The following is a 15,267-nucleotide window of genomic DNA, read 5'->3' as shown; positions in this document are numbered from 1 at the left end:
GGTGTTCCACGGTGTTCCACGGTGTTCCACGGTGTCCTGTTCCTCGTCTGCGTCTCTCTGCTATTCATCATCCGTTGTCATATGCTCCTAGGTCTGTTATTTTAGTTCTCCCAGTTTAGGTGTCTTTAGTTGTTTGTTATGCCCCACTGTTTGTTTGCCACTACACCTCTGTAAATAAACCACCGGTATCTCATCCACTGCCTGCATCTTGGGTCCTCCTTCTATATCCACACGGCTCGCCTCGGCAGCCGTGACAGTACGAACCGGCCACTATGGACCCAGCAGCATTCAACCCGCCCAAGGAGCTCCGGGAGGACATTGTTTACTCCGTGGACAAATTAATCAACGCGTGGCTGGAGCATGAGGGGAGAGAATTTCGCCAAGCCGTGGCTAATCGGCTACAGCGCTTGGTTTCTGGTCTCCCCTGGCTGCTCAGCTCACTTCACCCGCTCGCACAGAATTTCATTCTGAATGGACTCCGTCTTCACCCCCCGGCTGCTACCACCCACCCTGCAGCTCATGCTTCACTGCCCAGTCCGACAGAGGATGTTCTGCCCGGCCCGTCAACCCAGCCTTCGAGGGGGAAACAGCGCTCACGCTGCCGACGCTCCTCGCCACAGTCGGACCTGGGGATTTCCGAGCAGCCAGCTGTGGTGAGTGGACAGGACAGTATTGTTGGTCTGAACTGTGGGACCGTTTACTCAGGGGTGATGTTCTGTACGGCACTGGACAAAAACTGTTTATCGCCAGAAGCTCAGTTAGCCGCCCGGCCAGAAGCTCAGTTAGCCGCCCGGCCAGAAGCCCAGTCGCCACCTCCGCCACATTCAGCCTCACAATCCATAGCTCAATTACAGTCACAGCCAGACTTATTACAAACCCTGTTACAATCCATGGCCCAGTCAGTAGCCCGGTTAGCAGAAGAATCATTAGCTTTATCCTCAGTTCAGCAGTCACCAGCCCTGCATCCTGTGTCAGTTGCTCCACTACCTGTTCAGCCATCACCTTCACCTACTCCTCCTGTACAGCAAGCCATGTCAGTCCAACCCATAACGGACAGTTCAACAACTCCGTACTCTAAGCAGAGAGACAAACCCAAGAACAATGTCAACATTCCTCAAAGGCTGGCCAGTTCTGAGACTGAGATGCACTCCAGGGCCTCCCCAGAGGCTGGGTTTCAGCCCCCATTAGACTCTGGACCCCTGGAGTTTAAGAAGCCAGCTGAGGACTGCACAGAGCTGTCGCTGCCTGAGCAGGGTCAATGCTCTGCGCAGCTGCAGGCCGCTATGTGTTTGCCAGAGGCCCGTGTGCCTGCTGGTCCTGTTCTGTCCCTGCCAGAGGCCCGTGTGCCTGCTGGTTCTGTTGCGTTCCTGCCAGAGGCCCGTGTGCCTGCTGGTTCTGTTGTGTTCCTGCCAGAGGTCTCCGCACCTGCTGGTTTTGTTCTGTGTGTGCCAGGGGCTCCAGTGCCCACTGGTTCTGAGACTGTTTTTGCTGGGGGGCCCGAGGAGCCCGTCCAGCCTTCTGCCTCGTCAGCTGGGGGGCCCGAGGAGCCCGTCCAACCACCAGCTGCTCCACCAGCAGCCTCATCCACGCTTGCAGCAGCAGTTTCATCCATGCCGCCACCTGCTGCAGCGCCTCCGTCTGCATCCCCCACGCCGTTGCCTGGCCCGGCCTCTGCTGCATCCTCCACGCCGTCGCCTGGTCCGGATTCAGCATCCTCAGCATCGCCTGGTCCAGCGCATGCTTCGGCTTCATCCGCTTCACCTGGTCCAGCCGTGTCTTCATCCTCGCCTGGTCCAGCCTCTGCATCTTCATCCTCGCCTGGTCCAGCCTCTGCATCTTCATCCTCGCCTGGTCCAGCCTCTGTGTCTTCATCCTCATCTGGCCCGGCTTCAGCCTCCTCATCAGCAGCGTCCGCCTCGTCTGGTCCAGCCTCCTCATCAGCAGCGTCCGCCTCGTCTGGTCCAGCCTCCGCTTCACCTGGGGCTGCAGGGGCCACGCAGCCTTCAGGTCCCCTACTACCACCTCCACATCGTCGGTCATCTGCCTGGCCGCCTGTTGGGCATCTCCGCCACCGTGGACGCCCTCCTGAACGCCGCCACTGCCTTCCACGTGGCCGGCCTCCGGACTTGTTTCCACGCCGCTGTTGCCGTCCGCACGGTCGGCCCCCAGAACTGTTTCCACGCCGCTGTTGCCGTCCGCACGGTCGGCCCCCAGAACTGTTTCCACGCCGCTGTTGCCGTCCGCACGGTCGGCCCCCAGAACTGTTTCCACGCCGCTGCCTACTGCGTGGCCGGCATCGGGACCGGCCCCGCTGCCGTTCGCATGGTCGGCCTCCTGAACTTGACCATCTGGGCCTTTTGGACTCTGTCCCTCCGTCCTGGGCCCCCTCCGCCCACCCTGGTCAGGTGTTTTGTTTTTTTTTTTTTGTTTTTTTTGTTTTTTTTTTTTGTTTTTGGTCCGTTTTTGTGTTTCTGCTGGGCTGTCTGGAGCCAGCCCTTGAGGGGGGGGTACTGTCATGGTCCTGGGTCGGTGACCCAGCGCTTTTAGTTTGTTATCATTTTCTAGATGATGATGATTGTTTAAGTTCTGTGTTATTTTCGATCTGCCTCTGAGTCTGCGTCTGTATCTGTCTGTCTATGGTGTCTCCCCATCTGTTTGTGAATCTGTCTGTTTAGTTCAATGTCTTGTCTGGTTCCATGTATCTGAGTTTCCTGTTTTATTGTGAAGGTCCATGTCATATGTGAGTGTGATCAGTTTACGTTTCCCCTGTCCCGTCAGCCCAGATTCCTCCCAGCTGTGTTGCCCTCCTGTCTCTCATCCCCTGATTACTGGTGTGTGTATTTAAGCCCTGTGTGTTCTCCTGCCTGTTGCCGGTTCGTCTGTGTTCCTCCGTGTCAGTCTGTGACCCTGTGTTCCACGGTGTCCTGTTCCTCGTCTGCGTCTCTCTGCTATTCATCATCCGTTGTCATATGCTCCTAGGTCTGTTATTTTAGTTCTCCCAGTTTAGGTGTCTTTAGTTGTTTGTTATGCCCCACTGTTTGTTTGCCACTACACCTCTGTAAATAAACCACCGGTATCTCATCCACTGCCTGCATCTTGGGTCCTCCTTCTATATCCACACGGCTCGCCTCGGCAGCCGTGACACTCACAATAAAATCCTTATATACAAATGAATGTTTTCTGTCTGCTGAAATTCTGGAGGGGCTTTAATTTGAAGCAGTTCCAGAAAATGTTGAGCTCTAAGAATGCAACTGCAGTAATTTTAACAGAGCAGGAAAGGATACAAAAATAAAAATAAAATAGGAGTAATTGGGCTTATCAAGAAGCAATAACCTCTCAAGCTGTAGAGGATAGTTGGTATAAGATCAAATACGGAGATTGAAGGTATTTAATGATAATGTTGTGCCTTTTCAAAACTGAATCAACACACAGTCTTTACCACTCTGTGACTATTTTAATTTGCTTTTTGTTTATGCTCTTGCATAAAATATACTTTCGTGATTGTTAAAATGTCACCGTGTTAACCAAAATAATTAATGCAGGACATAGTGGTGGTGATGCAATGAATGACCACAGATAAGGAAAAGTCGAATATGTACTTTAAACAGAATTTAAAGAAAGAGAGTGGATTAATATCACTATATAAAAGTAAAGAGCCGATTAATAACAGTAGACTGGAGGTGAACGAGGCATAGCTTAAAGTAGCCAAAGCCTCCGTCATGTGAACTCTGACGTTTTGACCTGGTCACCCATGTCAGGCACAGACTGTCCTGCAATATTTTGGTTGCTCAATATTTTTTTTTCTTTTAATGGAAATTTCTACAGTAGACACTGAAAAACAGGAAATTTTCTGTCATTTACTTACTTAACTACTTAGATGTAGTATGGATGGCTCTGGATGGATGGAGGACTTTATCAGCAGTACAAGCTGTAAAACTTAAAAATACCGTCGAAAGTCCCAAAATGTATGCCCTCCATCATATTTACCAAAGCCATCAGGTGGGCTGGAGTGGTGTCTTTATCGGTCTTATTCTGGCCACAGGCCTTATGTTTGACACCCCTGCTGTAAGCCTTTTCCTGTGGATTTTCCGCTCTCTCTTTGCCATACGCCTAGCTTCCCACTAGCCCTTTCTGCTTTCTTTATCTACCAATGAATCCCATTTTTCTTTGATACTATGGACAAGTAACTATCAAAATAAAACAGGAAGTGAGTGCTCTAATTAAATGGGCAAACACGCATTTGGAGGGATGACACAGAGGATGAGAAAGCAAACACTGAGGCAACAAATTCACCTCTAAAGCTAAATTATAACAATAACTGAAGTCTCCAGAAATACTCAAGAAACCATAAAGATCAATAAACAAAACTACGAACATGAAACACAGAATCTGAACTCAAAAATTCAGACAGACCCAGGATCATGACAATTACACTGCAGCAAAATCACTGATGCCTTTGCACGTACCCACAGCCACAGAAGTATTGTTTGTGAGTGCATGAATGTTGTAATCCTTGTGGTGGTTTGGTGGTCATGTAACATAATATGTCCTGAAGTTTTTGTCTAGTTTCAAATATCATCATTAAGAAGCACACAAAATACAGATTCTAAACTTTAGGTGGAAATTAATGCTTTGGTCTTTAACCAGACAGTTGGAGAACGATGCTGGAAATAACCACGCAAAGACCAAAACCCATCAAGTTTACATAGCAGTTTGCTCTTTTCCTCCATTTAACCAAGTAATGGACAAAGTCCTCCAGTCTGACACTGAGGATATATCGAAACCCCTCTAGATGGAGACTATCAGTCAACGTTGTAACATCCTTTTTCTCCCACAAGAGAAGAGAAGGACAGGAGGTGATGCTATGTACTCTACATATGAAGTGAGTTTTCTGATCCGCCAAGGATCATCCGAAGGGGATCTGGCCTTATTTGGATTTTTAAAATCTCTGAAAACAAAGAAAATAATTCAGACTCAGAAGTTTTTTGTTCGCTCTCTGTGGCATAATTATGTCACATTTTATAAATGTCTATAGTCTGTATAGACAGGTTATAAATCCCACATACAGTACACATACAAAATAACAAAACTACTGCTGCTGTGAAGTGTTTGTAGTAGAAATCCTTGTTTCTGTGCTTCTACAGGAACATCATTCCTCCAAAAGCAAACTAAATGTATTTATTCCCACGGCAGAGGCATTCAGACCTTTTCAAGTAAAGCATGTGAGAAGATAAAAACTCTTGGAGCCTGGAGCAGGACTCTCCCTCCTCCCGTTGTGGCTTACAGCATGTGTGGTCACGCCGGCGGGAGTGCGAGCTGGACTCGGATCAGATTCCCCAAATCCAATTCATGTAGTTGGTGATTCAAAAACACATGTTGCAGAAGGAAGTTTTTCCAAGGCTTTCTCTCTCTCTCTCTGTGTCTCTAACTAGCAAGCAGAGCGCTTGCTATTTTTGTACCACATTGTGATTACATGTTGACTGACCATCTCCATGGCTACCAGCATCTCTGCAGATACATTGATGAGGCGTGAGAGTGATGGCCTGTTTTTCTCTTTAGCCAAATCACTCTAAGACCTGGCACCACATCAGCTTTCATCTCGTTACTTTCATCTTCCCCTGCAGTCACATCCTGACCCCCAGACCAACCCACACCCTCCCAATATGAGCCTCAAATAACTAACAGCGATCGTTGGCTTTCATCTTCAGGCTCCTCAAGGATGGAGTCATGTTGCGTGACATCGTTATCATCCTTAGTATACCTTCACGCCATGCCAAAGGTGTTCTTTTTTAAAACATTTAAAAAAAAAAAAAAGAATGAACCATTTACTAAACAATCTGAAAAATGCAACAACAGTTTTACGGTTTCAAAGATCTTGCACATAACCACATACAATCCAGTCTGAGATGGACAATTATTTCACGACCCTAAAGAGGATCAATCAGCAGTGGTGTGGTGACTCACAGGGACATCGTCTTCCTCCCATTCAATAAAATATCTCCTTCAGAGATCCATCGGAGAGCAGAACTTCAAGTTAAAGGAGCCTATGGCCAGATATAATCAGACACCCGATGTAATAATTAAAACATTAATGCTGTTTTATGGAAGCTGATGAAAAAAAAGGCTAGTTTTTTTATTGAAACAACAGCACAAACTGTGACGTCTGTGACTGACAGCCTGGTCTCAGAAACAGCCACAATGCAACAGACAAGCAAAAAGCTACATGTGCGTGTTTACAGACAGGAATCGTCACGTTTTCGTGACTGTCAGACTTTGTAACCAATGGCTTCCATGTCGATAAGCATGTATAATGTCGAAAAACTCCAGTGGGAATGCATCACCATAGCAACCAAGAAATCAGAGCTTTAAATGAAGCGGAAACCCTTCTCTTTTAACCCCAACCATGATCTGTTTGTCAACTAACCAAGCTGATTTTAGTGATAGTGAATAAAATTAAATGTGAAAAATCTGTGAGGTGAATTACCTAAACTTGAGGATGCACCGCCAACCCCTCTATCCTCCAGATGTGGATTATTTTTCCAGCTTTTAAAAGTGGAAAATATTAAGTTTGCGTACATCCACATGTACGGTATATACGAGACCGGGCAGTCAGTTGATGAGATGTTGTGTTGTGTTTCACCACCTGCTGTGAGGCTGTGTTGTAAAGCCTCGGTTGAGCATTTCGCCACCATAATCTTGCTGTTTTGTAACCGAATGTGACAAATAAGTGTTGGATGTGACTAATGGTGCATTTATAACAAACATGAAGCAAGTTCTGGAGCGCGACCTTTAGCTTTTTCAGAACTTACCATAAAGTCATATGATTTTACTCTGTCCTTTTCTCTCGTCTCTATCTAAAAGTGAAGTTACAGCACATAGATCGAGCTACCCACAAACAGCCTGTCTCTCATTACTAAATATCGGTGGCATAGACAGAGTCCGAGCTGATGATGCAGTTTGGATTTGTAGCTGAAGCTGAGACAAATTCACGGACTGCACAGACTTTTATGTAATCGCAAGTGATGTGCAGATACTGAAATATCAATTCCTCTGATACCAGTCATTTATGTTCTAGAATCGATTCTCATATTAAAATATCGATATTTTAGTAATTTAGGGTAAATTTGTAGTTTATCATTAACAGGAACACAGTGGAAAGAAACTATATCGTTCGGATTGTCTACATTGGACGGAACTACTTTCTCTTCCGCCCTTGGCTGTATAAATGTGACGCAGCCGCTTGGCGTGTGCACTCACAACAATGGCTGAGCGTAAATAGAGTCATGCGTGGACGTATTTTACTTCCACAAACAGCCAAAACGCGGTTTAAGTCAACCTCATCCTGTATTAAAAAATACCTGAAACTTGCAGCTACGGCCATTAACCCATCAGGAAAAGTGTGAGCAAGAGGGTAATTATCTCATAGACTTCTGTGGAATCTGAGTCACCCTGCGCTCATTTTAAGGCCATTTAAACTTTTTACATGTGTAGAATAGGACCTTTTTAAAATGTATTTGTATTTTTTTAAATAAGCTTGTAACTGAAATAGACCATTTTATGACCTCAGCTCATTAGGGGGAAGATGAGCAGTGTTAATTAACTGGGTCCACGTGGTTTGGTCAATGCACACATGAAAACACTGTAAAAGAAAGAGTGCAGGGAGGTGGGGTGGGAAAAAGGTTAAAGAAAAAGCAACTTTTAAGAGAAGCATGACACAGGACTCCTCTAGATAAAAACAAAAAAGGAAAACTAAATAAATAATGGATTGCATTTTAAGGCATATGACCGGACCTGTGCTCCAATCAGGGGCTAGCATACCAATTAGCATATAAATCAGTTAAAATACACTATAGAAAGAGGTGCAGTGACCCAAGACTACAACACATCTGCTATTGCTGGTCTACCAAAAAAATCTGAATGGTTTTAGATGGATTATCTCAACAATTTCCCCAACCCCTCTGCAAGGGTTATTTTTCCCCACAGTGCTGATATAAAAAGGTAAATTGGGAACAAGTAAAAAGTAAAGGAAAGATGAAACAACAGGGCAAGGGAAAGGAATGTATCCAGACTAATATTTATGTAAAATCCGCTGGTAAATATGTAGAAGGACCCATCATCCAGTAAAGTAATTAAATATTTGTTATATAAGCAGCTTTTGCCTCGATGTGAGAGCCAACCTCACCAGTTTCTGTAAATTACATGGGCACCGTTAAGGAAGTGCTCTGAGCATGTTGCGGTGCAGAAGTCCTTAACCTGTCTGCGAGCAAACGAAAACTGAGATTTCAATCGGTCAGACCTCAGAAATGGCTGTCAGAGCGAAGCGCCCTGGAATTTCAACAACATAATTCAATTTGCCCTGTTAATACATTCAACACTGTCAGATCTGTGTCTTGTGTTTATCTAGCTGGAATAACACTTACAGGCTGCGCCATGTGGCCCATAATAAAGAGCCGCGCCACTGTGTGCCTAAGGGAGATGGCGTTATGTCCACTGCCCTTTTTTTGTGCCCCCTTTTTTACTTCTGAGCCAAGGTCTTATGTTTTAGCTGGTCATCACATCTTTTAGAAATCCCCCTTCTCGTTTTCTTCTTCTTCTTTTTCTATTCATTGAGGTGTAGCACTGTCTGTGAACAAAAACACCTTGAGCAGACATCTGCTCCATCCCACATGAAGGCAAACACAGAAAATGTTCCCTAACTCAGCTTTTACAGGAATTTAAATAAAAATGATTGGCTTATTTTATTAACACAAGGAACAAAGTATTAAATGACATGGAGGAGTGCACTTTTAGACATTTCAGAAGGTCTCCTTAACTTTATTTAATTCATAATAAAAATAATCTGTCGCGTATCTGGTGTAAAAAATCTGTGACAAATCTAATATGTGGAAAGAAGGAAACAATGGGACAATAATTAATGAAGCAAATATCAGCCATCTTTAGTGAGTTTTCATTTGGACGAACTCCTGCTCGTCCATCTTGAACTGCAGTTTGCAACAGTACTGCTGGATCTAGTCCACAGCCTCATCATGGATGTTAAACTACATAAGTAGCTGACATTATTTCCAGGATTCATGTGCGTGTGTGGTATTTTGTGTGTTAATTACCTTGTGTGTCATGATCCGTGGGAGCAGCTGAGGGGTTTTCATTTGTCAGGATGGGTCCCTGGCTACTGGCCCGGGCGGAGTCTCTGCATCACACCTGAGCTCCATCTGCTGTCAATTACAGGAGGACTACTTAAGCCAGCACTGCCTGCTACTCGTCCCCAGTTCATTCTGCCACCCACAGTGGTAGCTGGGCCACATCTGCACGCCACTCTTAGCGCTCCGGCTTTTCGTGCTTAACTCTGTTTCCTTGTGTACATATCTCCACACTATCCCGTCTTAGACGCATCGCCTGTGATAACTCTCTCTCTCCAGCGCTGGCTCCTTTGTTATACCTCTGTGATCTGCTCCTACTAGGAAAACCATCATCCTGTTGCTTCACCTGCTTGTCCTCCTGCCTGCTCCGACGCTCTTGGCAAGCCATTCTTCCCCTCTTGCACTGCAGATTTCCTCTCTCTGGATTCTTCCACAGAAACCCTCCCCAAAGCTCTTCAGTCTGGACCTGCACGTAAGCCAACAGCACCTCCATAATATTCACTCTGGTCATCTGCTCCCTTACCTGCCAGTAATCGCTTTTCCCTCTGTTGCAGCACACCTGCGGTTCGAATCGTGACCTCAGCGGACAGCCTTCCCCGTGGCCGTCCCCATTTCCACCGGCTCTTGTTTGCCTTCGTTTTGATCTCCTTCATTCTGTAAATAAAGTTTTGTCAATAGTTCTCAGTAAGTTAATTGAGTCTTCTTTTGGGTCCAGCCTCGTGAAAACCTCGGTTCATGACACTGTGGCCCTGTCCTGGTGTTTTGTATGCTGTGCAACCTGGGTGCCCTGGCTTTGTTTTTTGTTTTCTTCCAACATTCCCAGTTGGGATTTTGGACGACTGCATGGGAACATGTTTGTGGTGGGCAAAAATCCTTCTCCATCCAAATGGAAATGTGCACACGTACGGACACATCTGCTGGAACATAAATCCCGCTAGTCTGTCAAACTCATGGATGAGTCCAACAACAGCAACCCGATGAGCCTCCTGATGGGGAAAGATGAGGCAGGGAGGCTCTGTGCTAACTGGTTAGCTTTCAGAATAAAAGTGTTGGAACTGGGCTGATCGTAAACTGATCCCAGAAAAAAAAAAAAATCACAATATACTTAATGAGCATATTTAGCCTAAATAAATATTAGGCTAAAGTGATTCAGGGGTGTCCAGCTCAGGTACACAGAGCAGAGCAGAGACTGATTTAATTTATGTTCATGACTTCCGGTCATGTTCACTGCTGCAGTCATGAATTATATAAATGTGTTAACCATTTAGGTTGATTGCACAGCAGACTGACAGATGCAAAGTTCCCGACTTACTTAAAAGTGATCCATGTTCTATTTCAACTTTGTGTGTTTCTATTTGGTTTTTCAGTGTGTAGCGCTTTGCTCTCTGTATAATAGTCAATCTCGCCTTCTGAGGAAAAATGCCTCCCACCGCTGAACTGGAGCCACTCAGCTGATGATAATTAACCACACAAATGCCAAATGCAGTCCGTGCAGGTTTTCATGAAATCGGAGTTGCCTGAAAAAGCCACAAAACTGGCATTTATTGAAGTACTTTCGTGTTAAGCAAAACCGTTCTATTTTTAAGTAATTTCAGTTGGAACATATTAGCTAAAAGAAGAAAAGTAGGTGCTCGTTTGATGACATGTTGCTAGCGATCAGCAAGTATTATTACTGTTATCCAGGCAGATGTGTGGTTTGGGTGGTTAGTGTGACATGATGCAACATTCACATGATCCAGTGTAATCTACAGTTGTTTACTGGAGAGAGGAGGTACAGTGTTATCCTGGGAATGTCTGACCTAAAGCAAAATTCATGACTCAAAACACACACACACACACACACACACACACACACACACACACACACACACACACATGCAGAGCTTTTGTTATTTATTCCAGGCCCTGCTTTTATATTTCCAAATTTATGATGCGTCAGTTCACATGGCCCAGAGCAAACCTGTGTCCTTTCTCGTTCACTTTACATGTATGCATGCAGTCACTCTGACTAAATGTGCATTATAGTCAGTGCAGACAAACCATCTGAGCAAATGATGGTGAGAGTATTTGGTTGTGTAATGTGAACACAAGGGAGCAGGATTAACGTTATATCTCCATCCAGCAGCTAGTGTTTCCTTTCTCCAACTTAGCAGTTGCAGAGATTTAATTGCTTATAAAACCTCAAATTTGATCATCTTAAATAATTTTTTTATGATTTTTTTGGTTCTTTTTGGCTACCCACTGTACGGTAATTAAATGGATAACTGCCTAAACAGTAACACGAGCAACATTTGTTTGCCTTGGCCACAATCTTTCCTTGAACTTAACCAAGTAGTGCTACTTGTCTTGGCTTGAAAGAATGTACCACTGGGGCATCTTAGTGGCATTGAGAGGACACAAATGCTGGATGCCAGAAGAAAAAAGAGTGTTTTTACTGTGGCTGATACAAAATAGCAAACATTAAAGGCCAGAAGGTGAAAAAAAAAACAGAGGTCCAGGAACATAAGAGCCAGGGAATAAATTAAAACAACAATAAAAAATGAACAAACAGGATTGCACAACAGGGAACATTACCAGTCGCACCAATAAAGCGCTAACAGAAGAAAGGAATCCATACACTTTATCAGATACACCTGTTCAACAGTTTTTAATGGAAATTTGAGCCAGTCACCAAATCTCTATGCAATAAATCTTTGGAACGTGCTGGAGTGGGAGATTCACATCATGGAGCAGCTGGAAACAAATCTGTGGCAACTGTGTGATGGTATCATGTCAATATGGACCAAAATCTTTGAGGAATATGTCCAGCACCTTTCTGAATTATGTCATGAAGAATTAAGACAGTTCTTAAGGCAAAAGGGGTCCAACTTGTTACTAAGGTTTATCTAATGAGGTGGGAATTGATTTGGAAATGAGACTCAAAAAATAACAAAAAGTAAAAGATAAATAACACAAAAGGCATGACTTTAAACGTAATAACAGAGAGAGAATGAGCATGCAGGGACGACACAGACAGGGAGACACTGGGGGGAACTGTAATGATAAAACCAAAACAAAAGAATGATCATATAAAACAGGAATAAAAGGCTCAAAAATAATAAACACAAATCCAAAACTCAACATGAGAACCCCAGGATCAGGGCACTATATTCCTCAAACACCAAAAATCTTTGTTATACATACATACAATACACTGTTTTTCCAGAAGATGAATTAGATAAGTGTTTTCTAACACTTCTGTAGCCACTACATGATAAATCCACAATGTGTCTGCAGTTAAGGTGAGCATGCATAAATTGGAAACTATTCTGAGTATGTTAAAGGTGAGATTATACGACTTTTATTATTAAATACTCCTCTTACTGACAGGTTGACCTTGTGGATTTGAAGTGTTAGCAGAAAAGTATTATCTTTAGGGATAACACAGCTATTATGTTCTGTATTCCTAAAACACCTCTGTCTTACAGATCCATGTGGTTTTCATTTAAAAATAGTGATAGGCCCATTTGTACCGTTAAAGCCAACGGCATAGGAAGAGCTCCACCCATCCCATCAGTTAAATATATGAATATCAGTCATCTAGGAATGTAAGATAAGGTAAACTGTCTGTCTCCAGTAAACCTCTAAGGCCGTTCACATGGCAATAAAAACAGGGTGTAGATAATTCTCAGATTTCAGACTTTTTCAAAACCACAGGCATGGTTTTCAGTAAGAAATGGCTCACAGCACTTCCCATCTGAATCGCCCCGCTGCCCATTACCAATACTAAAATAAGCGTACTTTTTAAAAAAAGACATGAAAGTATGTGTCTAGCCAACTGATGTCAGTAAAATATCAAATGTGTTCTGGTAAAGGCTAGAGTTGAACAGTTCGCTAACCAGTCCTGTGTCTGGAAGACATCTTTTGATTATTTAAAAGCAGACATCCTTTTTCTACCTGTAATTAGATGTCAGTCAGAATCGTACCTATAGTACAGTGCCAGGAAACTGGTAGCTTAAAAATCTATCTCCCATCTCCATCTGAATACAAGATTATTTGATCCGCACCAAATGCTCTTTGGATTTTAAAGCCAAGGAGTCATTTAAACTTTTAGTTTTATTCAGTTTTTTCCATTTTTTTTCTTTATTGTTCTTCAGTTATTTTCTAATCGCAATCATATATCGTTAACGTGACTTTCGATGCTGTCCCGACATAACAAATCCTCGAATTTCACCAATTTTTGATAGAAAAACCAAATATATACATAAACAGCATTTGCTCTGAGGACCTTAGCTTAATTGTACAACTGTAGATGACACAACAAATTAAAACTTTGTTAATTTCTCACCAGGTTTGATCTCACTCAAATGCCACCAGCATAAATTACATTAATTAATTTCACATCTTATGCAGGTTCAGGTGCACAGCCTTCCTGCAGCACCCATCTGGAAACCATAATTAGGCTGGGTTATAATCACATGGCAATTGAGCTTCCACCTCTGGGCCTTTGGAGCAGATGTCTTGTATATTCTCCAAAAAAACTAACTTTTTTTCTTCTTTCGCCAACAAAGAGCTGCTGCCACGAAGACACAAACACTTCAGAATCATTCGGTTGTCTTATCTGCACTAATCCAAGGTTAAATCTCTTATTGAACAGCACTGTGACAATGCCATGAGAGAACATCAAGTATCTGAGAGCACAGGAGCTTAACGGGTGGGTAATCCATCCTTGTTGTTTTAAAGGGCAGTAATTTTGGATTAGTTTTTCTTATGTGTCACCTGTTCAAAGAATTCCTGCTGTTTCATTGTTACGTGTCTAATATACACCACTACATTGGAGATTTTAATTAATTTTTTAATGAAAAAACATACTCCAACACTGCAAGAGTTCCACACAACTGTCTTTTAATGCTTGTGACTGATTTCCGGAATCCAACAGGAGAAGTTGTGATGGCAAACTATGCAACGTGGCCAATTCAGTGTGTCCAAAATGGTATAAAAGCCCAGTGGTATGATTTGCAAGCCAGACAGCAAGGCAAGGCTTCAGGAAAGACACTCATCCACCCGAGCCAACACCGTACACCTTTTGGAAGATCTTCACCATGAGGCAGTCGCGCCTGTCCATCATCTTTGCTGTAGCGCTCTTTTTCAAGTGCTACGCTCTGACAGTGGCATTAGCCACGGCCAAGGCTGAAGACGGTTCCTTGGAGCAGGATGCTTTTACCTCCCTGCTGAACGATGAGGCCACGGAAAACAGCCTAGGCGATGCAGAGCTGTCCTCCATGACCAAATCCAGAGCTCCGAAGGTAATCGTCATCGCCGCTGATGCAAACCTGTGGAGGGACCTGCGGGTGCTGCACAACGGGCTACCCCTCTACAAGCGGAGAGTCGACGAAAACAACCAGGTCGTCGAGCACAAAGATGTTGGACAGGACCTGACCATCCCCATCCACAGGAGGGACACCATGAGGTGCATGGTGGGACGAGTGTATCGGCCATGCTGGGAGGTGTAGGACAGTTTGTCTTCTCCTCAAGGAGGCCAAACAGAGGATAGCTGTCAAGTGACCTCACACTCAGTTGCAAACTAATCCAAAAATGTGTGTATCTATAGAAAAATCACTGGAGAGCTGAAAATAAAAATGATTTAATTCTACTTTATGTCTTTTATATGTTTTTTAACTGTTTAAACTGAGATGGTGAAGGTTAAAGTTTTTTGTTCAGATTTATTCATATCTGTCAGACTTTTCAATTTTCAATAACCACTGACTGACTGTCTTTTCTCTATGTCTAGTCTTGTTTGAAAAAATGTTGTATAATGTGAGAGGTGTAACCTCACAATCAGATTCCAGCAAGAAGAAATTTGTCTTTAAAAAAATAGTTTTCTTTTATCCAGGAGAACAAACTTAAAGCAGTCTCAAACTTTGGATGCAAGACTGGATTGTGTCACAAGGTTATAATGCGTCAAGGATAGAGAGGCGATAACTGCAACAGTCCACAGCTGTTAAGCTCATCGTGCAACAAATGAGACTGAATATACAGGCAGATAAACATAAATTCTGTGTATGTAGATGGATATTCAGCTAGGTAAATGTCATCACCAGTTCACAAAAGAGTCATCTCAATTGTAGGATCTTTACCTTCATATTATAAG

At 43.7% G+C, this 15,267-nt stretch overlaps 1 protein-coding gene across 1 annotated transcript; it reads left to right on the top strand.

Annotated features, from left to right (window-relative positions):
• Positions 1 to 14,155: 14,155 nt before the first annotated feature.
• pmchl (pro-melanin-concentrating hormone, like) lies at positions 14,156 to 14,762 on the top strand. Its single transcript, XM_085281192.1, has one exon. The coding sequence runs from the start codon at positions 14,219 to 14,221 to the stop codon at positions 14,627 to 14,629; it is 411 nt and encodes a 136-aa protein (XP_085137318.1). The 5' UTR covers positions 14,156 to 14,218; the 3' UTR covers positions 14,630 to 14,762.
• The last annotated feature ends 505 nt before the right edge of the window (positions 14,763 to 15,267 follow it).

Source organism: Mchenga conophoros, linkage group LG7 (genome assembly GCF_057382185.1).
Source record: "Mchenga conophoros isolate Kocher_MC1m ecotype Shallow Benthic linkage group LG7, M_conophoros_male_GT1.1, whole genome shotgun sequence".
Lineage (NCBI taxonomy): Eukaryota > Metazoa > Chordata > Actinopteri > Cichliformes > Cichlidae > Mchenga > Mchenga conophoros.
This window is presented reverse-complemented; position numbering and strand designations above follow the sequence as displayed.

Bases quoted from the DNA above. Each gene is read 5' to 3' on its own strand.
- pmchl (XM_085281192.1), top strand. From the start codon at position 14,219: ATGAGGCAGTCGCGCCTGTCCATCATCTTTGCTGTAGCGCTCTTTTTC.